The sequence below is a fragment of the Pongo pygmaeus genome, chromosome 16, assembly GCF_028885625.2.
Source record: "Pongo pygmaeus isolate AG05252 chromosome 16, NHGRI_mPonPyg2-v2.0_pri, whole genome shotgun sequence".
Lineage (NCBI taxonomy): Eukaryota > Metazoa > Chordata > Mammalia > Primates > Hominidae > Pongo > Pongo pygmaeus.
In genome coordinates, this window is record NC_072389.2 from 50,770,477 (window position 1) to 50,795,224 (window position 24,748).

Below are 24,748 nucleotides of genomic sequence, written 5' to 3' on the forward strand. Positions count from 1 at the left end.
AGTTTTTGAGAAAGCTTAGAAGAAATATAATAGAAAATTCAGACTGCTTTGGAACATAGTAAAGGAGTAAAGGGCTCAGAGATATGTGCTTTCTAGAGTAGATATATAAATCTGGAAAACCCATCTGCTATGTTCTGCAGAAGAATCTAGATGATACTCCATTTATTAAAGGGATAAGGAATGCACTGGTAAAAGGGGGCACCAGAATCATTGAGAAACTCAGTGATCTTCTGTAGGCCAGGGCCACAAAAGTAAGATATGTCATTGTAAAAACTGGGCTCCGTAATAGACAGGGGCATGATAGGATCCTATCATGTAACCGAGGTTAGGTAGTAGCACTTAAACCATCACATGCAAAGTGGGTGAGATTATCATAGTAAGCAGAAAAAAACAGACTGTTTTTCAGAGGAGTCTGATACAAAGAGGGCTACAGAGATGGTTGTGAGATGATGGGTCTAGGCCAAGGTGGGAGGATCCCTTGAACTTAGGAGCTTGAGACGAGCCTGGGCAACATGGCGAAACACCATCTCTACAAAAAAATGCAAAAATTAGCTGGGCCTAGTGACTCACACCTCTAGTCCCAGCCACTTGGGAGGCTGAGGTGGGAGGATGGCTTGAGCCTGGGAGGCAGAGGTTGCAGTGAGCCAAGATTGCACCACTTCACTCCAGACTGGGCAACAGAGTGAGACCCCATCTCAATTAAAAAAAAAAACAAAACAGAAAGAAGAAGAAGAAAAGAATCAGCTTGCATTCATGTGGGAATGGACACAATAGGTATTAATTTATGTTTCTGCCCTAGGGCTATGTTAACTTTTCCATCCTTTCACATAATATAGTAGAAAGGCATTTAGATCACCTGGAGATGCAGATTATCACATTGGTTTATTGTAACTATGACTTCATTGAATTGGATGAGCAAGAAATCGCCAACATGTTGGTGGCCTTGGAAAAAAATTTGTGCTCCAGAGAGTGGGAGAGAACCCTATGAAGATTCAGTGTTCCAAGACTCAGTGAAGTCTTTAGAGGTCTAGTGGAGAGCATGCTAGGACATCCCCTCTGAAGTAAAGGATACATTGTTGAGCTTGTATCTCCCATCACTAGGAAGGAAACGCAATACCTGGTAGAATTCTGTGTTCTGGTGGCAGCACGTACCAAGCTCCAGCTCATTTATGGTGTAATATGGAAAGCTTTTCAGAGCAAGACATGGCTTTGTAGCAGGTCCAGCCTGTGGTGCAGGCAGCACTGTTACTTGGGTCTTAAGATTGAGAAACCCCTATGATGTTGGAGGTATCAGTGGTGGGAAAAGATGTCTTGTGCAGTTTATGGCAAGCCCACATTGACCCTAGGATCTGGAACAAGGCCCAGCACCTACACAGAATTTATAGACCTTTTAAAAATCAGCTTCTGGTGTGCTACTGGCCTTGACAGAAATAGAGCTTCTGATTATGTAATATGCATCCATGTGGCCAGAAGGGCCCATTATGAGCTAGCTTCTGAACCACCAAGTCATAAGGTCAGGTACGCCTAACAGCAACCCACTGTAATTGGGAAGTGGTACATCTGGACTGGGTATAGGCAGGCTCAGACAGAGGGTACAGCTATCACATAGGTAGTACAGACCCCAGTTACATTTACAGACATTGCCATTTTTATGGTTTTAGCTAACATTACCTGGGTGAAAAGATATTAGCAAAACTTTGTCTTAGTAAGGTTCTAACTAGGAAGACATAAATTATTCTGAGTATTTGAAAATAGAGTTTATGATAGAGAATTGTTACTGTTGATAATTATTAATCAACAGGGGATGGTGAGGCAATCCAGAGATTAGCAATGACAGGCAGCCACTGTCCCCTTGGCTGGAGAAGAGGTGGTGTTCCTGGAACCCAGGGATAGGGGTTACCTGGTATGCCAATCGTCAATTTATTGTCTCTTCACTCCAAATCCATTCTTCATTGCCTATAGTCATAATTCTAAGATTGCCCCCAAGATTCTCACCTTCCTGGTGTACAGGTCCTGTATAATCCCTTTTCCTTGAGTGTAGATGGGACTGTGAACATGATGGATTTTACTCCCGTGATTAGGTTACATCAGATGACAAAGGTGAAGATGTAATTGAGATCTCAAATCAGTTGACTTTGAGTTAATCGAAGAGTGATTTTCCTGAGTGGGTCTGACCTACTCAGGTGCTTTCTTGAAGGGGAAAGAGGACTCTTCTTGGGTGAGGAGATTCAAAGTTAAGAGGGCCCATGGAGGGGGTGACATGGCCAGAGTACCCTCTAGTTGTTGAGAGTGGTCCCTGGTTGACAGCCAGCAAGAAAACAAGTTCTTCAGTTCTACAACTGCAAGGAACTAAATTCTGCCAATGACCTAAATGAACTTGGAAGTGGATCACTTCCTAGTTGATCCTCCAGATAAATATGTAGCCAGCTGACACCTTGATTTCAGCTGTGTGAGACCTTAAGCAGAGTACCCAGACAAAATGTGCCAGACTCCTAAGCCACAGGAGCTGTGCAATAATAACTTTGTGTTGTTTAAGCCACTAAGTTTGCGGTAATATGTTATGCATCAATAGCAAACTAATATAGGCCTTGTAAATAGTTCTCTTCTGGCATGATACTAAGCTTTGTTGGTAGATGGTGCTGGAGAGACATTGCAGGAGGAAGGTTTTTTTCTCTCTCTTCCTGACTTCCATGTGCTCCTCTCACCGGTGCTCCTGCAGTATGTACAGCATCTGCAATACTTGGCTTCTGCAACGCACATGGCTTCTGTAGTGCCCAGCTCCTGCGGTGCATGCAGCTTCTGCAGTATTTCCTAGCTGGCAGCACACAGTACCTCCCCATGGGGAGTTTCCCCAGCATCGCCTAAGGTAGCTTTGCAATGTTTGGTATCTCTCTGTAGATAGCTTCTCTTAGTACCTCAGCAAGTGCTTCTGGCATGGCACCTCAGCTGCACTATCTAGTGAACCAAGGCTATTCCATCTCCAACAAGATCTGGATTTTTGTCTTGGTGAGGTTGCAGAGATCTTACTTGGATGCTTTATCTCAGTCCCAGCGTTGTGACTGCTCCTTATATCTGCTATTCTTGTATTCTTTAGAATTATCTTTCTTACTGCATTGCTCCAATATCTCTCTAATAGTGCATAACTTTCTATATTTTAAAATTTAATTTAACTTAATTTAATTTTATTTTTTGAGTTCGGACCTTGCTATGTTGCCCAGGCTGGTCTTGAACTCCTGGGTCCAAGCAATCCTCCCTCCTTGGCCTTTCAAAGTGCTGGTATTACAGGTGTGAGCCACTGTGCCTAGCCTAAATTTCTATATTAAATTTTCCCTGTTTAAATTACTATTTGCATTCTTTCTCCTGATTGGACCCTGACTGATATATCTGACAAAGTTGGACTCACAGCAGGATTCTCCAGTTGGGAGCTGGGGCCAGACGGGAGAGCCAGTCATTGCTCCAGTTGCCTTCTGAGGCAAAAAGGAAGGAGAAATACCTTGATTTCTTCTTTACCACCCGCTTCCAATCTCCCAGGCTGTAACCTCTACTAGTGCCTCCCATTGGCCAAACTCAGCTGGAAGCAAGCTGGCACGGGGACCAGGAAAGCCAGCCCCTGTGGTATGGGGCAGAGCAGGGAAGGTGACGGTGGGACTGAGGAAAACCAGGACTGATAAAATCCTGCAGTAGTCATTGGCATTCAGGGATTAGTTCTCCTAAGTTTATGATGAGATACAGACAGACTATATTTATCTCTTTATTAAGTAAATTAATTTAAAGTCTATTTTTTCCTCTGGGAGCACATAATAGAGACTTTTCTGAAAACTTAGAGGGAAAAATGACATCTTGAGATCTTTAGCCGTTAATAAAAATTAATGCCTTTAAATATACCCTTTCATCTACTACATCAAATAAGCAGTTTAGAAAAAATACTTTAAAATGAAGGTAAGTGAATAATTTTAAAGACAGCAGTTTCACAAATAAATTCAAAAAATGTTGACAAGAAATTTATAGGAAGTCCAAAGACTAGGGCAATAATTTAGAAATTACTTGATCCACTGGCATTTTTAAACTGAAAAAGGAATCAGAGACTCTGAACTCTTTGTATTATTGACCTCATTACATTATAAGGAAATTGAATTTTTAAGATATCATCTCACCTTTTGGTCTGGAGAATCTTTGGAAATAATTCACATTTAGTAACTGAAACACTTTGAAGAGAACATTTTAAGTAAAAAAAAAGGACTATTTTGCAAAGCTAATGCAAGTACTTATTTTAGCAATTTTAAATGAAGCATGATCTATCTCCTAGCTAATTTAAATAAATCTATCCTAAAAGGAAAGCTGAGTCCTGGAATAATATATGATGCCTATGGTCATTAAAATCACGCTTTTTCCATAACATAGAGAATAAAGTAATAATGACTGATGGCTACTTTGATATCTACATATCAGATTAACAAATGAGTTTTGTGAAAACCCCAAAGTGGAAGAAGAATCGCTGTCTTTTGAATAATATTTAAAGTTATTTGAATGAATCATCATTTGTGACTAGTTTTACTAATAGTTCAAAAACACTGATACTATTTCAAATGATTAACACTCAATATTATGGATATTCATTTACTGTCAGATTTGATAATACTAAATAAAAAATAAAAAAGATACCCCACCTGCCAATAGAAGCAGAACACTGGTATTGGTGATGTTCTCTATCCCTCACAGCTTGATCTTCTAATTTTGCAGGTTTGGAACTTCAGTTGCCAGCTTAGCCAGTTGACATTAACCACTAAAAAACTGCCTATTGTATGAAGTTGATTTGTATAAAAGAAGTGAATTTTAATAAAACATAGAATTGCCAAGCCCTCCAATATTCATTTAAGTCATTTAGTCCCTCTTATTTCAACAGAGAAGTCTACATAAGAAGCCAAATTAAGGTTGAATGGTTACTTAGGAAACCTAAAGTCTATTTAAGAGATCACATTAAGGTTAGTGAATATATGTATCCAAGGCACTAATAACAGAAATAATACTATTTCTTCTAGCCATAATAAATGCTCGTTTAGTGGGTGTTATTATTTACAATAGTGTCTTGCAACAGTTTACAAATCCTGTTCATATAATGCATGCTTGATTCTTACAAGAACTACACCGAGTAATGGGTCTGGTATTATCATTACCATGCCTCTTTTAACTGATGAAAAAAAACAGAGGTTCAGAGAGTAAGTGACTTGACTAAAATCTAATAACTGATATAGTTGACATCTGTTGTTTTGGTTGGGCCAATTTCCTTCCTCTTTTTGGTAACAGGACTCTGATTTTTCCTTTATGGAACTACCCAGCACCTTTCTATAACTCCTAGCAGGTCTGTCAATCAAGGGGCTCTGCCTCTGTCTGTTATGTGTGACCCACACTGACCCATCAGGGTCCACTATATTCCCCTGGATGCAGAGATTGGTATATGGGTGGGCATGCAATCCAAGTATTTGAGTGGTTTTTTTTTTTTTTTTGAGATGGAGTCTTGCTCTGTTGCCCAGGCTGCAGTGCAGTGGTGCAATCTTGGCTCACTGCAACCTCTGCCTCCTGGGTTCAAGCAATTCTCTTACCTCAGCCTCCCGAGTAGCTGGGATTACAGGCATGCGTCACCACACCTGGCTAATTTTTGTATTTTTTGTAGAGAAGGGGTTTCACCATGTTGGCCAGGCTGGTCTCGAACTCCTGACCTCAAGCGAACCACCTGCTTCAGCCTCCCAAAGTGCTGGGATTACAAGTGTGAGCCACTGTGCCTAGCTTTGAGTTTTTTTTTTTTTTAAGGGATTGAAATAAACGAATGCTAGGAGCGAGCTGACTTCACTTGGGAAATGTAAGGATCATGAAACCCTGGAGCTATTTTCTTATCACATTGAGAGAGCTGCTAGAGTGAATGCTACATAGGAGAAAGCAGAGTGGAGAATCGAAGGGAGAGAGAGGGAGAGATTCCTATTTTGGCTGAGGGGAAGACATAGAAATCCTTGAAGCCAGAGCAGTCCCTGGACTTTCAAGCTCGGTAGATCAAAATTTCCTTCGTTTGTTTAGGAAGGTCTGGACTTCTCTACTTGCTAGTTGGTTAGACAAAAATCTAATACAGCTAATGATTATCTTAGCTGGGCTTGAAACAAATCTTTTGACTTTAGCCCTTTGCTGTTTCTTTTCTTGGGATCTTTGAGGTACTGCTTCTCTGGCTGGAAACCTCTGTGGGTGGTGGCGCCTTTGCCCAAGTTATTGTCCTGTGTCCAGGAAGAGTGATGTATGCAGACCAGTGGAGGGTAAGCAAGATGAAGAAGAACTTTACTGAGGGTTAGAACAGCTCAGAAGAGACCTGCAGTGAGCAGGTCCTCTCTGTGGGCAGGTCGTCCCATCGAGTGTGCAGCTCTCAGCAGAGAGGAGGCCTGGAGTGGATGGCTCCTCTCTGCTGACAGATCATCCCCACAAATGTTCAGCTCTCAGGGGAGATGGTAGTTCCTCTATGCAGCTGGCCATCTGGATGTCTGCCCTGCTCTGGCTGAGTCTGGGGTTTTTATGGTTTTCATTCAGAGTGGTGGAAGTATATGCTGATTGGTCCATGGGCAGCAATAGGTGGGCTCAGGAAAAAGCACCACAAGTTCCCCCCCTGGTGGACAGGACTGGTAGGACCTTCCCTGGCCTGAAAGTGGGGCTTCACTGGGGACCCACCCCCTTCCTCCCAGGAGCCTGTCTGCCTCTCACGGCCATTCATTGGCACCCAGGATGTTTGTGCCAAGAGGTGCCTGCAGGCCAGTGTTGAGCTGCCTACAGTCCCCGTCGGCTTCCCTCCCATGATTCTCATCACCCAAAGTCTGGAGGGGACTGATGTGGCTGGGGGCTGGTGTGTCAGCACTGCCCTGAGCATGAGCCCCACCGGCTGGGCTGCAGTAGTGCTGGGGCTCGGCTCCAACCTTGCTCCAGGATTAGAGCAGGAGCTGACAGTGGGAGAAGCCAGGCAGCAGGAACAGGCGCTGGCAGGGGGAGGGGGGCCCTCCTGGGCTCCCAAGAGCACAGAGACCCCTGGGTCTGCAGCCGAAGGGCAGGGCTCCTGCCTGCTCCATGGAGCATATTTTCCTTTAAGGAACTACCCAGTGCCTCCCTGCTGTAGCTGGCATCTTGGCAATGGCCACTCTAGATGAGTCGCTGCTGCTATCGTTTCTATTGAGGTATACCTCAGAAAGGTGTCCCTGACTATAAATGTCAAAACTGGTCATGTGCTTTTGTGAGTAATTTGAAAATCTGCCCTCTTTCTATAGAGACATACTGTCCTAAGTTGCTTTCTAATGTTCATTTTAAAAATTAAGTCAAGAGAATGGAAAGACCAGCCATAGACTGGGAGAAAATATTTTCAAAAACATGTCTGATAGGCCAGGTGCATTGGCTCACACCTGTAATCCCAGCACTTTGGGAGGCTGAGGCAGGCAGATCACCTGTGGTCACGAGTTTGAGACCAGCCTGGCCAACATGGTAAAACTCCATCTGTACTAAAAATACAAAAATTAGCCAGGTGTGGTGGTGCATGCCTGTAATCCCAGCTACTTGGGAGGCTGAGGAATGAGAATCACTTGAACCCAGGAGGCGGAGGTTGCAGTGAGCCAAGACTGCACCACTGCTCTCCAAGCTGGGTGGCAGAGTGAGACTTCATCTCAAAAAAAAAAACAACAAACAACAACAAAAAAACCATGTCTGATAAAGGACTATTATGCAAAATATACAAATAACTCTTAAAACTCAGCGATAAGAAAACAAACAACTTGCTTCAAATATGTGTAAAAGATGTCAACTCACATCTCATCGAAGAAAATATATAGATAGCAAAGAAGCATATGAAAAGATCCTCAACATCATATGCCATTAGGAAATTGCAAATTAAAACAATGAAATACCACTACACACCCATTACAATGGGTGAAATTCAAAATACTGACCCCACCAAAGGCTGGTGTGGACGTAGAACAACAGGAACCCTCATTCATTGCACGTTGGTATGCAAAATGGTACAGCCTCTTTGGAAGAGTGTTTGGTAGTTTCTTACAAAACTAAACATACACTTACCCTATGATTCAGAAATCTCACTGCTTGGTATTTACCGAACTGATCTGAAAACTTACATATACACAAAAATCTGCACATGGCGTTTATAGCAGTTTTATTCATAATTGCCAAAACTTGAGAACAACCAAGATGTCTTTCAGTAGGTGAGTGTACAAGCTGTGGTATATCCATACAATGGAATATTATTCAGTGCTAAAAGAAATGAGCTCTTAAGCCATGATAAGATATGGAGGAAGCTTAAATGCATATTACTAAGTGAAAGAAATCAGTCTGAAAAGACTACATACTATACAATTCCAATTATGTGATAATCTGGGGAAGGGCAAAACTATGCAGTCAAAAGATCAGTGGTTGCTAGGAGTTGCAGGGAGAGAGTGGTGAATAGGTGGGCACAGATGACTTTTGGGGCAGTGGAACTATCTTGTATAACACTCCAGTGGTGAATATATGCCATTACACATTTGTCAAAACCCATAGAATAGGGAATATCAAGAGTGAATCCTAATGCAAACTGTGGACTTTGAGTGATGATGATGTATTTATGTAGGTTCATTGATTGTAATACGTGAATCATTTTGGTGGGAGATGTTGGTAGTGAGGGGTATGAGTGTGTGTGAGCAGGGGACATAGGGGACCTCTGTACTTTTTGCTCAACTTTGTTGTAAACCCAAAACTGTTCCAAAAAATAAAGTCTAGGCCGGGCACGGTGGCTCACGCCTGTAATAATCCCAGCACTTGGGAGACCGAGGCAGGTGGATCAACTGAGGTCGGGAGTTTGAGACCAGCCTGACCAACATGGAGAAGCCTTGTCTCTGCTAGAAATACAAAATTAGCCGGGCATGGTGGCGCATGCCTGTAATCCTAGCTACTCGGGAGGTTGAGGCAGGAGAATCACTTGAGCCCGGGAGGCAGAGGTTGTGGTGAGCTGAGATGGCACCACTGTACTCCAGCCTGGGCAACAAGAGCAAAACTCCATCTCAAAAAAAAAAAAAAATCTATAAAAAAAAATCCCATTCTAAAAAAAACTGCCTTTTCTCAGATTGCCTCAAGAAGAAAGACTCTAATTGCTGGCACCTGTGATAGTCACTGATGCTATTCACTTTCTGTTTTTCTCCTTTCCCAAGCACCTGTGAGGAAAATGCTTCCCCATCCCTTTGATGTTGGGTGTAGCCATGTGGCTGGCTGTGGGTAATGAAATGTAACCTCTGTCACCTTGAGGGTGAAAGTCTTCAAGAGTTAGTGTGCAATTTGCCATGTTTCTTCTTCCCATGGTAATGACTGGGGGTGTTCCTCCTTATGGTGGAGGCTGTCAGCCTGGGTCTCTGAGTGAAGACTTTGTGAAGCAGAGTCCTTCATAAAATAGATGTGTGTGTGTTAAGCCGTGAGATGTGAAGGTTATTACAGGACCATAGCCTAGCCTGCCCTGACTGTACAGTAGTACCTGATATCGTATCTCTAGTTCTCTAGTGACCCTCGAATAACATAAAAGAGATAAGGGAAGTTGAATTTCAATCTCTTATTTTAATAAATTACTTTAGGCCAGGCGTGGTGGCTCATGCTGTAATCCCAGCACTTTGGGAGGCCGAGGCAGGTGGATCAACTGAGGTTGGGAGTTTGAGACCAGTCTGGCCAATATGGTGAAACCCTGTCTCTACTAAAATACGTTTAAAAAAAAAAAATTAGCCAGGGTGGTGGCGCTACTCGGGAGACTGAGGTAGGAGAATTGCTTGAACCCGGGAGGCAGAGGCTGCAGTGAGCCGAGATCATACCACTGCACTCCAGGCTGGGTGACAGAGCAAGATGCTGTCTCAAAAAAAAAAAATTTCTTTAGTGTTTATATGAAAATAGAAGTTTGGGCTGGGTGCAGTGGCTCACGCTTGTAATCCTAGCACTTGGGAGGCTGAGGCAGGTGGATCACTTGAGCTCAGGGGTTCAAGACCAGCCTGGGTAACATAGTGAGACCCTGTCTTTACAAAAAAATACAAAAATTAGCCAGGTGTGGTGGTGCGCCCCTGTAGTCCCAGCTACTTGCGGGGCTGAGGTGGGAGGATCTCTTGAGCCCGGGAGGTTGAGGCTACAGTGAGCCATGATTGTGAAATTGCACTCCAGCCTGGGCATAGAGTGAGACCCTGTCTCAAAAAAAGAAAATAGAAGTTTGAACAAAACTTGGCTTGTATTTGCTTATGTAAGATATTGCAGCCAGGCATGGTGGCTCATGCCCATAATCCCAACACTTTGGGAGGCTGAGGTGGGAAGATTGCTTGAGCCAGGAGTTTGAGACCAGCCTGGGCAACACAGGGAGACCCCCATCTCTACAAGAAATTAAAATAAATTATTGGGTCATGGTGGTGCCTGACTGTGGTCCCAGCTACTTGAGAGCTGAGGTGGGAGGATTGCTTAAGCCTGGGAGGTTGAGGCTTCAGTGAGCCATGATCACTAAAATAAAATGTTTCTAGTAATTGTGTTCATTTTCTAAAAATTTCAAAAGCCATTGCTTTTGACTTCTGCATATATTTTGCAAAACTTTTTGGTGGCAGAGTTAGGAGGAGGTGTTGGTGAAATAATCCATGTAAAAATATGTTTGTTATATAATGCAAGGAATGAATGTGGAAAGTGTAGCAGAGTTACAGTGGGTGGAAGTATTTCAGCACTTTGCTAATGTGAAAGAATATTTCTTACGTAAATACAAGTGAAAAGTGGTTTTAAAAAAAGTGGCTAACCGTAGGCAAAATGGTAAACTGTTTTTCTTTAGTACTTCAATTTCTTTGATTTTCTACTTACAATTTCTTCCCTTCCTTTTAATTATTTTGCAAGAGCATCAGCCTATATGAATGTGTTCATATTTTCAACATCTATCCAACAGAAGCATAAGGTCATGGGCTGTAATATCTTTCTCTTGTGTATCTTTCCCTTTCTCCTCTCTTTTTCTCTGCAGCCTTGGTAATTACATCTTTTTATTTTATTTTCTTTTTTCTCTTTCTTTTTTTGAGACGGAGTCTCACTCTGTCACCTAGGCTGGAGTGCAGTGGTGCGATCTTTGCTCACTGCAACCTCCGCCTCCTGGGTTCAAGTGATTCTTGTGCCTCAGCTTCCTGAGTAGCTGGGATTACAGACATGAGCCACGCGCCTGGTAATTTTTTGTATTTTTAGTAGAGATGGGGTTTCCTTATGTTGGCCAGGCTGGTCTTGAACTCCTTGCCTCAAGTGATCTGCCCACCTCTGCCTCCCAAAGTTCTGGGACTACAGGCGTGAGCCACTGCACCTGGCCAGTCCTTACATCTTACTGAAATCTTTTGTGCCACCCCCTGCTTTGTCTTCCCCCAATACTTTCTTCTGTTTTTGGAAAGAGATCAAAAGAGAGATAAATGGGAGGGTGGAAATAAATGCCTGTGAGAGAAGTAGGTCAAACATTCTAAATATAGGACATCTGATCCATAAAAGGAATAAAAAATATTCATGGACTAATATTTCTTTCTTTACTTGAATCTCTTACCCACCTTCTCCCTTTAGGTCAGCAAAAAATAAAGGATATAGAAAAATTTAAAACAGCAAAACTGAAAGGTGAATAAAGTTTTGATGTATTTATTGTATTATATTTGCTCTTCCTCTTTTGCATTTCATAGTCCTTGAAATCCAGTGGCCTTATTTTTGCTATGAATATGACACACACACACACACACACACAGTGTTTAACGCTTTCTAGATATAGTTTCTTTGAACTAACTTATTCAGAGCTACATTTTATGTTCTTTTATCTTCTTAAATTCTTTTGGTCTAACAGACTATGCAATACCTTTCTCTTTTAGGTCCTCCTACTAACCATTTAATCTGTGTCACTGTTGTATTCTCCAGAGGACAGTTAGTGCCTTGAGGACCTTGAATCTGAAGTATATTTTTGCTACTCACGATGTTTTTCTCCTGCCTGAAAGACTTTACTAATTTTTCTCTTCAGATTACATTTTACCGGTCTTTTAAGGTATGGCTTAAATCCCAATTCCTCTATTAAATTTTAAAACTTTCCCTAGTTGCTTTCCACTTGTGCACTATACAACTGCACATCTGTGATAGGATGAATAATGACCCCCCCAAGATGTCCATATTCAAGTCCTTGGAGTCTGTGAATGCTAGCCTCCATGGCAAAAGGGACTTTGCTGATGTAATTAAATTAAGGACCTTGAGATGGGAAGAGTATCCTGGATTATGCAGGTGGGCTTAATGTAATCACAAGACTCCTTATATAAAGGAGGCAGGAGGATCAGAGTGGGAGAGATGGTGATGTGACAATGAAAGCAGGGGGAAAAAGGCCATGTGATGTGGGGCCATCAGACAAAAAAGTTGCAGCCTCTCTATAAACTGAAAGAGGCAAAATTCTAGGGAGGCAGATTCTTCCCTGGAGCCTCCAGAAGTAAGCAGCTGTGCTGACACCTTCATTTTTAGCCCACTGAGCCTGATTTTAGACTTCTAAGCTCCAGACCTATAAGAAAATAAAACTGTTGGCCGGGCACTGTGGCTCACGCCTGTAATCCCAGCACTTTGGGAGGCCGAGGCGGGCAGATCACGAGATCAGGAGATCGAGACCATCCTGGCTAACACGGTGAAACCCCCACCTGTACTAAAAATACAAAATTAGTAAAAATACAAAATAAAAAATTAGTCGGGCGTGGTGGTGGGCGCCTGTAGTTCCAGCAACTCAGAAGGCTGAGGCAGGAGAATGGCGTGAACCCGGGAGGCGGAGCTTGCAGTGAGCACAGATGGTGCCACTGTACTCCAGCCTGGGCGACAGAGCAAGACTCTGTCTCAAAAAAAATAAAATAAATCCATAAAACTGTGTTGTTTTAAGCTACCAAGTTTGTAATTTGTTACACTAGCCATAGGAAACTAAGATGACATCATGTCCTTTACATTTCTCCAGGTCTGTTCCACATAATTCAGCACTTTATTGTCATGCTCACTAATTCTATTGTGTTTAAATGGTAGAATATAAATTCTTGGTGGACAGGAACCAGGATTTTTACTTTTACCCCCTACAATGCCTAGATATTCAGATGTTTGGAGTGAATTATAACTTCGGTGCATAAAAGGGAATGGGAGAGATGAAAGGCATTTTAAAAGAAATATAAAGAAACAAATTGTATTTACATCCTTGCAATGAAATTCTAGTATTTTGCTTTTGAGCTCTGTGCCACATGCAGTGTTATGTTAAGCATATAGCAGCCATTTCACAGAGACTGGAACACAGAGGGTATTCAACAAACACCTGATGTGTTAGTAACCCCAAGAGAGGGTTCTTGGGTCGCATGCAAGAAAGAATTTGGGATGAGTCCACAAAGTAAAGTGAAAGCAAGTTTATTAGAGAAGTAAACAAACAAAAGCATGGCTACTCGCCAGGTGCGGTGGCTCACGCCTGTAATCCCAGCACTTTGTGAGACCGAGGCGGGCAGATCACGAGGTCAGGAGATCGAGACCATCCTGGCTAACACAATGAAACCCCGTCTCTACTAAAAATACAAAAAATTAGCCTGGCATAGTGGCAGGCGCCTGTAGTCCCAGCTACTCGGGAGGGTGAGCCAGAAGAATGGCGTGAACCCGGGAAATGGAGCTTGCAGTGAGCCGAGATCGTGCCACTGCACTCCAGCCTGGGTGACACAGCGAGACTCCGTCTCAAAAAATAAAAAAGAATGGCTATTCCATAGGCAGCGCAGTGGCATGGGCTGATTGGCTCAGTATACTTATGGTTATTTCTTGGTCATATGCTAAACAAGGGGTGGATATTCAATGAGTTTTCCAGGAAAGGAGGAGGAGTTCCTGGAACTGGGGGTTCCTCCCCTTTTTGGACCATATAGAGTGACTTCTGGACGTTGCTATGGCATTTGTAAACTGTGATGGTGCTGGTGGGAGTGTCTTTTAGTGTGTTAATGCATTAAAATTAGTGTATAATGATCAGTGAGTATGACCAGAGATCACTTTTGTCACCATCTTGGTTTTGGCCAGCTTCTTTACTGCATCCTTTTAATCAGCGGGGTCTTTGTGACCTGCATCTTGGGCAACCTTCTATCTCATCCTGTTACTAAGAATGCCTATCCTGGGAATGCAGCCCAGCAGGTCTCAGCCTCATTTTACCCAGCATCTGTTCAAGACAGAGTCACTCTGCTTGGAATGCCTCTAACAGATGCATTGAGCTGAAATCTGTAGGGGTAGAGGGAAAAGGAGAAAGGGAAAAGCAAGATGGGTTTGGTACAAAGTCCTCCTTGTCCATTTAGCTGATTAGTTTTTGTAACATTAAGTAAAGTTAAAATGCTGAAAAAGATCATCAAATTTCCAGCATGAATTGTTCTGTAAAGCAAAATAGAAGATAATTAAAAATCGCCAGGGTTTAACAGTTTAATTTCATCCACTGAATTTAAATAACCAGTATTTTGGCCAGGTATGGTGGCTCCACCTGTAATCCCAACACTGGGAGGCTGAGGCAGGAGGATCACTCAGGCTCAGGAGGAGTTCAAGAGGAGCCTGGGCAAATAGTGAGACCTTGTTTTTATTTTAAATAATAATAAAAAAAACCAGTATTTTCAAATCCATGTAATATGGTTAATACGGTGCTAAGAGATAAAGAGGTACAGACAACCCATAGGACACAGCTTCGTTCTAAATGGCCTTACTATCTAGTTAGGAGATAATGCTAACAACCAATTAAGGTTACCAGGCAGTTTATTAAATGCCATATTGTGTGATGCAGACATAACAGATTATAGATATCTGGAAATGGGGCTAGAGAATCAATACTTCCTTCATTCATTGAATATTTATTGAGAACCTATTATGATTCTCTGTGAATAAGAGTGTATGTTCAGAGTTTGCAATCTAATAGAGGGAGACAAGGGAAATAACTAATACAAGAATAAATTAAGTGGACGGGCACGGTGGCTCATGCCAGTAATCCCAGCACTTTGGGAGGTTGAGGCTGGCAGATAGCTTGAGTTCAGGAGTTCGAGACCAGCCTAGGCAACATAGCAAAACCCGTTTCTACCAAGGGGGAATAAAAAAGAACGGATTAAGTGCTAAAATAGCAGGATGCTTTGTAGTTGATAAAGGGTTATTACCATAACTTGTGAATGAAAGGAGAACTGGGATTGTGAATGATTTTAAAGTAAAGGCTTTAAGACTGAGCCTTGGAAGAGAAGTAGGACTTTTTTTTTTTTTTTTTTTTTTTTTGAGACAGAGTCTTGCTCTGTCATCCAGGCTGGAGTGCAGTGGTGCGATCTCGGCTTACTGCAACCTCCACCTCCCGGGTTCAAGCGATTCTCTGCCTCAGCCTCCTGAGTATCTGGGATTACAGGCGTGTGCCACCACGCCCAGCTAAGTTTTGTGTTTTCGGTACAGACGGGGTTTCACCATGTTGGCCAGGCTGGTCTTGAACTCCTGACCTCAGCTGATTTGCCTCCCAAAGTGCTAGGGATTACAGGTGTGAGCCACCACACCCAGCTGAAAAGTAGGACTTTGAAAATGCTGATTAAGTCAAACTCTGTAAAATATTTGAAGACATTTATTTTGAGCCAAATGTGAGTGACCAATGGCCTGTGACACAGCCCCAGGAGATCCTAAGAACATATGCCCAAGGTGGTCAGGCTGTTAGCAGAAAGGGGTACTGATTCAGACCCCAGGAGAGAGTTCTTGGATTTCGCAAAAGAAAGAATTCGGGTGAGTCCATAGAGTAAAGTGAAAGCAAGTTTATTAACAAAGTAAAGGAATAAAGAATGGCTACTCACAGGCAGAGCAGCGGCTTAGGCTGCTCACTGATTACACTTATAGTTATTTCCTGATTATATGCGAAATAAGGGGTGGATTATTCATGAGTGTTCCGGGAAAGGGGTAGGCAATTCCTGGAACTGAGGGTTCTTCACCTTTTTAGACCATATAGGGTAACTTCCTGATGTTGCCATGGCATTTGTAAACTGTCGTGGTGCTGGTGGGTGTGTCTTTTAGCATATAATTAGCAAATAATGAGCAGTGAGGATGACCAGAGGTCACTTTTGGCACCATCTTGGTTTTGGTGGGAGTTGGCGGGCTTCTTTACCACATGCTGTTGTATCAGCAAGGTCTTTGTGACCTGTATCTTGTGCTGATCTCCTATCTCATCCTGTGACTAAGAATGCCTAACCTCCTGGGGATGCAGCCCAATAGGTCTCAGCCTCATTTTACCCAGTCGTATTCAAGATGGAGTTGCTCTGGCTCAAATGCCTCTGACAAGGCTACAGTGTAGTTTTATATACTTTAGGAAAACCTAAGACATTCATCAAACCATGTAAGATGTACATTGGCTTGGTCTTGAAAGGCGGGACACCTGGAAGCAGAGACTCCAGGGTCACAGGCAATTCATAGATTATCAGGCTGGCGTGGTGGCTTACACCTGTAATCCCAGTGCTTTGGGAGGCTGAGGTGAGAGGAGCGCCTGAGGCCAAGAGTTCCAGAGCAGCCTGGGCAACATAGGGAGACTCTACCTCTATATTAGGAAATAAACAAACAAAAAAGACTTAAGTTATTATCTAAAGACCTGGAGTCAATAGAATGTCTGGGTTAAGATAAGGGGTTGTGGAGACCAAGGTGGTTTTTTTTTTTTTTTTTTGGGACAGAGTTTCACTCTTGTCGCCCAGGCTGGAGTGCAATGGTGTGATCTCGACTCACTGGAACCTCCGCCTCCCAGGTTCAGGTGATCCTCCTGCCTCAGAGAAGGTGAGATTACAGGCACCCGCCACCATGCCTGGCTTTTTTTTTTTTTTTTTTTGTAATTTTAGTAGACACAGGGTTTTAGTCATCATGTTGGCCAGGCTGGTCACGAACTCTTGACCTCAGGTGATCTGCCTGCCTCGGCCTCCCTAATTGCTGAGATTACAGTCGTGAGCCAGCACACCTGGCCCAAGATCAAGATTTTTTTTTTTTTTTTGAGACGGAGTTTCGTTCTTGTTTCCCAGGCTGGAGTGCTGTGGTGTGATCTTGGCTCACCACTACCTCCACCTCCTGGGTTCAAGCAATTCTCCTGCCCCTCCCAAGTAGCTAGGATTACAGGCATGGACCACCACGTCTGGCTAATTTTGTATTTTTAGTACAGATGGGGGTTTCTCCAGGTTGGTCAGGCTAGTCTCGAACTCCTGACCTCAGGTGATCCACCCGCCTTGGTCTCCCAAAGTGCTGCGGTTACAGGCGTGAGCCACTGCACCTGGCAGAGATCAAAGTTTTATCATGCAGATGAAACCTCAGATAGAGCTCTTATCAGACCTAAAAAGGTGCCAGACTTGGTTAATTCTCTCCTGGGTAAGGGAAAACACCTGGAAAGGAACAGGGCTTTTCTACAGACTGTGGGTTTTCCCCCACAAGATACAGCTTTGCAGGGCCACTTAAAAATTTGTCAAAGGAATATATTTTGGGGTTAAATAATTCAATTTCCTTCAGGGCCTGCTATCTGTCGTGATGCTATACTAGAGTCAGGCTGGCTTGGTGTCAAAAATAAAGTTCTAGAAAAGCTAGAAAAAGTCTGTTCTGGCAGTCTTAAGATCTGTTTTCACGTGAATGCTGTTCAGCTGAGCCTGAATTCCAAAGGGAGGAGGGTATAATGAGGCATGTCCGACCCACCCACGGACTAACCCCCCATCCCCACTTCCATCTAGATGATGGAAAAACTAGATTTTCAGGTTTACTTTGGAATGCCCTCGGCGAAGAGGTGAGGGGCAGGGGGTCCATCAGTCAGTTGTGGGGTTTATAATTTTATTTTTGGTTTACAAAAGGATAGAATATTTCAGGTTGAAGCATAAGCAAGAGCACTGCAGACATGAAAGGGCATAGTTTTAGGAGAATGCTCACATGGAATAAAGAATGTCTTGAAGAGTAGTACAGTATTATTGGTGTTATAACAAGTTATCACAAATTTAAGACACAGATTATTTCACAGTTCTGTTGGTCAGAAGTCCAACATTGATCACATGAGGATAAAATCAAGGTGTCATCAGAGCATTAGAGAGGCTTCAGGGGAATGTTTCCTTATCAGTTCCAGCTTCTGGAGGTCACCCACAATGCTGGAGGCTCCCTTCCTCTATATTCAAAGCCAACAATGTTGTATCTCTCTAATCATTCTTCATAGTTACTTGTCACTCTTGACTCTTTTGCAGTTTTGGAGGCCCTTATGATTACAGTCAGCCCACTGGAACAATCCAGGATAATGTTTTTTTTTTAGATGGAATCTCACCCTGTCCTCCAGGCTGGAGTGCAGTGGAGCTGCTCAGCTCACTGCAACCTCTGCCTCCCTGGTTAAAGCGATTCCAGGATAATCTATTTCAACACCAGGTAATTAACAACCTTAATTCCCATTTGCTATGCAAGCTAACATATTCACAGCTTCTGGTGTTTAGGCTGTGGACATCTTTGAGGGGCTACTATTCTGCCTACCATAGTTAATAAGGAGGAGCTAATACTAAGAGGAAAAGGCCCAAAGAGGATAGGGTGTGAATGCACTGATAAGGGCAATGCGGAGCCAGTGCAAGTTTCTGAGGCTTGCAAATTCTTATTTTTTTGAAATAAGCTTTGCTTGCAGCTGAGAAAACTGAACAGGCATAATTGGGGAGCAACATTAGGAGGCCACCATTACAGTTGAGATGAGAGGGTATAAGCTAGAGATGGCAGAGCTAAATCGTTTTCTTTGGTCCAAAACTGCCTATGCCGTTTTCTAAGTGTTTTCCAATAGAATTCATGAGATCATTCCGCAGGATCTCAGCAAGTGCAGTTTCTGATAACTTGGCCGAATTTGTTCAGTAGCTGCTGCAACGGAGGGCTTACATCTTTCATCTACACTTAACAAGGGGAGCCCGGAAAAGTGGCAAAACCCTAGTTAGCAAGGCTGAGGCGCGCAGAGACCTAGGTATCGAATTTTTTAATGGTCCAAATCGCAGGGAAAGCGAGCACTCCCTGTTCTTAAGGTTTTCCCTAAACACGGAGACAACAATAAAAAGCTGTGCCGCCTGAGGGCTGAAAGTCCTGTTTTCTCCCTAGCTTCAGTGAACAAAGCCTAACGGCTCGCCCGCGTCCAACAAAGACAACGCTCTTCCGGTCTTCGTGACCCACCCCGTGAGCAGCCCAAACCCGCCACCGTCCTCCCCCAGCTCCCACCAATCGGATCGCAGGGACTCGAGCCCCATACTGGTGAGTCCGCTGACACTGCGTCCGGGGTCAGACGACGATATCAGCGCGGGGTCCCCACAACGCCATGGGGCAGAGCCAACTCTCGAGCGCGTGACCGAAGCCTGCAGTTTATCGCCTCCGTCACTTCCGGGTGCGACAATCTCTTCTGTCCGGCCAGCCACTGGAGTCGTTAGGTGCCTCTTGCTTCTGACGAGCCACACGTTTGCTCCTTCCCTCTGTTCCCAGCTGGAGGGACATGAGTGTCCCTGGGCCGTCGTCTCCGGACGGGGCCCTGACACGGCCACCCTACTGCCTGGAGGCCGGGGAGCCGACGCCTGGTACGTACTGTCGGGTGGGAAGCGCGGCCCGGGCTGGGTGTGAGGAGCGGGGACCTGAGTGGGTAGGACTCCGGAGAAACCCTGGGGGAGTAAGCGGCTTTTGGCAGCTGCGGCCCTCGGACCCTGCCCCGAGTGCAGAAATGGGGAACCATGCCGGCCTCTCTGCCCAGCGCAATGGGCGGAACTGAAGCCCCGAGGGGAAGCTTTGTATTGGGGGTGCAGTTGAAGGCGGTTAATGGTGAAGCCATTCTGAGTTTGTGTGTTGACTCTGGTACGTCATTGGTTATTTGTCATACGGCAGTGGTGGGGGATGGATTTACCGGAAAGATGATCAGCTTATAATTCAGAGAGGTGACGTATCCTATAATATTGACCACTCATGAAATGCTTGGTCAGCTTGGTGATATTACTTCATCCCTATTCCTGTGCAGCAGTCTTCTCGACCGAGTTCCAGGAGGGATTTAAGTTCTAATGCCCTAAGGCATCCATTGAATGGAATGAATTAACTTGCTGTGCACCCAAAATGGTACTGTTTATGTACCATCCTTGGGAGAACTGAGAAAATGGTCACTCAGAGCATTTTCTGTGTTCTGTGGTTCTGATGAGGCCTTAGATGAGAAATGCTGCAGGGCTCCTTGGATATGCTTTTTCTTTTACCTCCTGTTTCAGAAATATAGGGGTTACCCCCAAACAGTGTTCTCAGCACTTTCCTGTTCATGTTTTTCCTCAAGGATCTCTTCACACTTTCATAAGTCGCTTCTATAAATACGACTTCCTTGTATGTATTTGAAACTTGGGCCTCTCTCTTAACTCTTGTTTACTTCTCCATCTGCTAGCTGGATACTTTGACGTGGCTGTTTTGCATTAATCTCACATAAGACATGTACATAAATGAAAGCATGTCTCATCCTGTTAATGGTGGTAGGTCACTCTGACTTGAAACTTTGAAATTGCTCTGGACTTTTTCTTCTCTCTCTCCTTCCACCTCTAGGGGATTCTCCTATACAATTCCATCTCCTTGTAATTTCACCTTTAAAACAGCAGTTGAAAGGCTAGTTCACCTCCAGTCTTACTCTTTCAACGCATCTGTCCCAATACTATCCCATCACTGTCCCAAGATAAAGCTTCAGTCATGTCATTCCTGAACTCAGAAACCTTAAATAGCTCCTCACTACTTATTAACAAAGGTCCAAACCATTAACTTGGCGTTTAGAGGCCCTTACTGGCCTTCCGGTCTTAAAGTTCACTATTGCTATGCTGCATATGCCCCATGTCTCTCCAGAAGAATCCTATACTGTATTCCAGCCTTTCCTCATGCTGCTTTCTTTACCCATATTGCATCCATTCCACTCCTGCCATAGATTTCTTCCCCATTTGGAAATAGTCCTCACAGATTGTTGGTGGGAGTGCAAATTGGTGCCAATTTCTTAGGAGGGCAGTTTGGCAATGTCTGTTTAAAAAATGCATAAACTCTTTGTCCCAACAGTCTACTTCTAAGAATTTATCCCACAGAAAGTGACACAAATATGCAGATAAGCAAGAAAGCTCACTGCAGCATTGTTTGAAATAGCAAAAAGTGAAAATAACCTAAATAATCCATCTATGGGGGACTGGTTAAACAAACTATGGTAGTTTGTTAAACTACCATATGTTAAAAATAATGTTAAAAATAACTACCAAATGTTAAAAATAATGTAGTAGATCCCTATATGTTGGTATGGAAAGATACCTAAGATACATGTTTTAAAAGTTGCAGAATGGTATGAGTAATATTTCATTTGTCATAAAAATAACATATGCATAGGTACTCAAAGACAATTTCTGGAAGTCTCTGTGAGAAACTCCAGAGTAGCTCATGCTGGAGTTAGAGGGTAAGGAGGAGTATTTTTACTTTTCAGTTTGTGCCTCCCTCTGTAGTGTTTAAGTTTTTACAGTGAGTAACACTTGAATAGACAAAGAGAAATGAAAACTCCATCCATTCTTTGAGGCTTAGCTCAGTGTCCACACTTCCTTTAGGAATTTTTCTTAGACTTCCCTAATGAAAGTCGCTCTCCCCTGAATTTCCATAACATTTTCTGTTTCTCATTTTCTGTGATTCCTCACTTCTCATATTCTGTGATTCCTCGTATTGTGCCCTTCCAGGGAAGGGGACTTGCCTTATTTGTTGTTGTAACCTCAGAACCTGGTACATAATATAGATGTTCAGCAAACCTTTCTTGTATGAATAGAGTAAGGACCCTCCCTTTCTTCTTCTTTACTCCCCCACAATAAAGCACCTTGAACTTAGTAATTAAATATGTATAAAAACATGAGTGACTTCTTAACCATTGGAAGCAGAGGGTAAAAGAGAAAAACAAAACAAAACAAGCAAACAAAAAATGAGTAACTGAGACTCATCCAATAATTAACCACAACATTGGGGTGGGAGGAGGGTTTGTGAGTTAAAATGTATGTATATGTTGTTAACTGAAGTGAATTAGTTGTTATTCCTTAAAGTTGAAATGCCCTTTTTTGGGGTGTTCGTATCATAAAACATTAAGAAAATTGTTTTCTATATTTATTAATACTTAAAGTTGCTGATTGCATTGTTATTGTAATCAAGCCTTAAGCAATGGCATAACTGGTGGATATAATTTATTCACTTCCTGTACAGTTGGTACATTAATATCCCTAAGTGCTTCACTTTTCTCTCTGTGTGTGTGTATATATCTATCTATCTATCTATCTATCTATCTATCTATCTTTTCTTTTTTTGGTTTTTGTATTTTTATTTTATATGTGGAGTGCTTCAGTTTCTAGTTATCTCTTACCTATTTGAATGTTGCCTTGCAACTTTGAGAAGTCCAAAGTTTGTTCATTTGTTTCTTAGGGTTAAAATACAAATTATATAATTTTATTTTGATTTTCAAAAAGCTTACTTCGAATATGATAGCATGTTGTTTTCCTCAATCTTTTTTTTTTTTGAGGCAGAGTCTTGCTCTGTCGCCCAGGCTGTAGTGTAGTGGCACAATCTTGGCACACTGCAGCCTCCACCTCCCAGGTTCAAGCAATGCTTGTGTTTTAGCCTCTCGAGTAGCTGAGCTTACAGGCATACAACACTACGCCCAGGAAATTTTTGTATTTTTAGTAGAGATGGAGTTTCACCATGTTGGCCAGACTGGTCTCAAACTCCTGACCTCAGGTGATCCGCCCACCTCAGCCTCCCAGAGTGCTGGGATTACAGGCATGAGCCACTGTGCCAAGACTGTTTTTCTCAGTTTTGCCAAAATTTAAATCTGTGGCACAAATTGTACTTAGAAATGTGTCACAAGCAATGTGTTGTGATAACTGTATTCTATAGAGTGATCTAATTTGATGTTACTGATGGTTACCAGACTATAATTGAAGAGAGATGTTTCAGAGTTTAATATTAATCATAATTTTAGTGTATAATTTCAGTAAAGTGAGCATCTTACTTTTTTTTCTCTGATTATAAATCAGTGATTCCATCTTACAAACCATTAAACCCTATTTAGAAATTGTATTTTTCTTGGTAGGAATGGTGATTGATAGTTATTCATCTTAGGTGTTTTTGAATACCTGGTACAATGCTTACACTTTTATTATTCAAAGGAAAGTGATGAGGCATTGATCCCAGCATCAGGTCTAGATTTATACACAAGACAATGATTATACACTATTTTCTATGGTGAATTAAGTTGCTGAATCTTAAGAGAGAAGAAATTCTTAGAAAATCCCTCTTCTCCTCCCTAACAAATAACACAACAACCCCCCTTTTGCATGTAAATAACATATCAAACTATATGCAAAATCAATGTTGACCTATATTTTTGTTTCCATAGAATTGAAAACATACTTTTTTTTAGGCATTGCATTTTTGTTTATATAATTTCTTCATGCTTTTGAAAGCAAGAATGCTTTAGTTCAGTGACCATTACCCACATTTTGGCCTCAGGCTCCTTTACTTTATTTTTATTTTTATATTTATTTATTTTTTTGAGACAGAGTCTTGCTCCACTGCCCAGGCTGGAGTGCAGTGGTGTGATCATAGCTCGCTGCAGCCATGAACTTCTGGGCTCAAGTTATCCTCCCACCTCAGCCTCCTGAATAGCTGGGACCACAGGTGTGTGCCACTGTGCCCAGCCATTCTGGGCTCGAGCAATTCTCCCGCCTTGGCTTCCCAAAATGCTAGGATTACAGGTGTGAGCCACTGTCCCTGGCCCTCAGACTCCTTTGATAATCCAGTGAAAACTATAAGTCCTCTGCCCTGAAAAATATATAAAGATACAGAATTTTGTGTATGTTAATGTTCATTTATAATAGACTTTACCTTATAGTAATAACTTAAAAACATTTTTTGAACATTCATAACTCATTTTTTAGAGGAAGCTCAGAAGTAAAAGTTTAAAAAGAAAAGAAGGATACCTGTGGTTGGGAGTGTGTGTGTGTGCTCTCAACCCCATTTGTGGGCCCCTTTCTACCTGCTACTCCCCAACCTCCTTTTATTAGCTGTGTCAATTTGAAAGGTTCCGGCTGGTCAGAGTGCAGTGGTATTTACAACTAATTGATCACAACCAGTTACGGATTTCTTTGTTCCTTCTCTAATCCCACTGCTTCAGTTGACCAGTGTAAAAAAATAAAATAAATAAAAGGTTCCTAAATTTGATTTTTGCTGGGGACAGGTTTAAGTGACACTTCTCCAGATGAAGGGTTAATAGAGGACTTGACTATAGAAGACAAAGCTGTGGAGCAACTGGCAGAAGGATTGCTTTCTCATTATTTGCCAGATCTGCAGAGATCAAAACAAGCCCTCCAGGAACTCACGTAAGCTAATAAAAAACCAGATATACACTCATTTCCTCTGTGGCATAGTCATAATTTGTATAATTTTATACTGTGTTAAGACATAATATTTTTAAACATGCAATTATAATTGAGTATGTCTATATCTTTATTGATAGCAGATGGGAATAGAGGAGTACATAGTATTCTAAATGTAAAAAGTGAAATGAATACTCCTAGGGTGTTTGATCTCTTCTAAGAAGAACTCCTAAATCTTACCTAGACTCTGTGATTAGGTTTGGCGTTTATCATTATTTTATGAAAGTATTGCCTTTTGGGGATTGTTCAGGTGGTTATACACCTGTTTCTGAGTA

The 24,748-nt window shown here is 42.5% G+C and overlaps 1 protein-coding gene across 10 annotated transcripts in view; it reads left to right on the plus strand.

The window, feature by feature from the left end:
- The window catches only part of BLOC1S6 (biogenesis of lysosomal organelles complex 1 subunit 6), a 77,091-nt gene that overhangs the window by 37,744 nt on the left and 14,599 nt on the right, over positions 1-24,748 (plus strand). The window contains exons 3-7 of one of the 10 annotated variants that reach the window (XM_054450663.2): positions 11,602-11,652; positions 11,898-12,067; positions 18,249-18,423; positions 19,126-19,592; positions 24,275-24,416. In XM_054450663.2, coding sequence (XP_054306638.1) covers positions 19,511-19,592; positions 24,275-24,416 — 224 coding nt within the window. In that variant the 5' untranslated portion in view covers positions 11,602-11,652; positions 11,898-12,067; positions 18,249-18,423; positions 19,126-19,510. The other 9 variants (XM_054450664.2, XM_054450665.2, XM_054450669.2 and 6 more) reach the window with 9 other exon arrangements.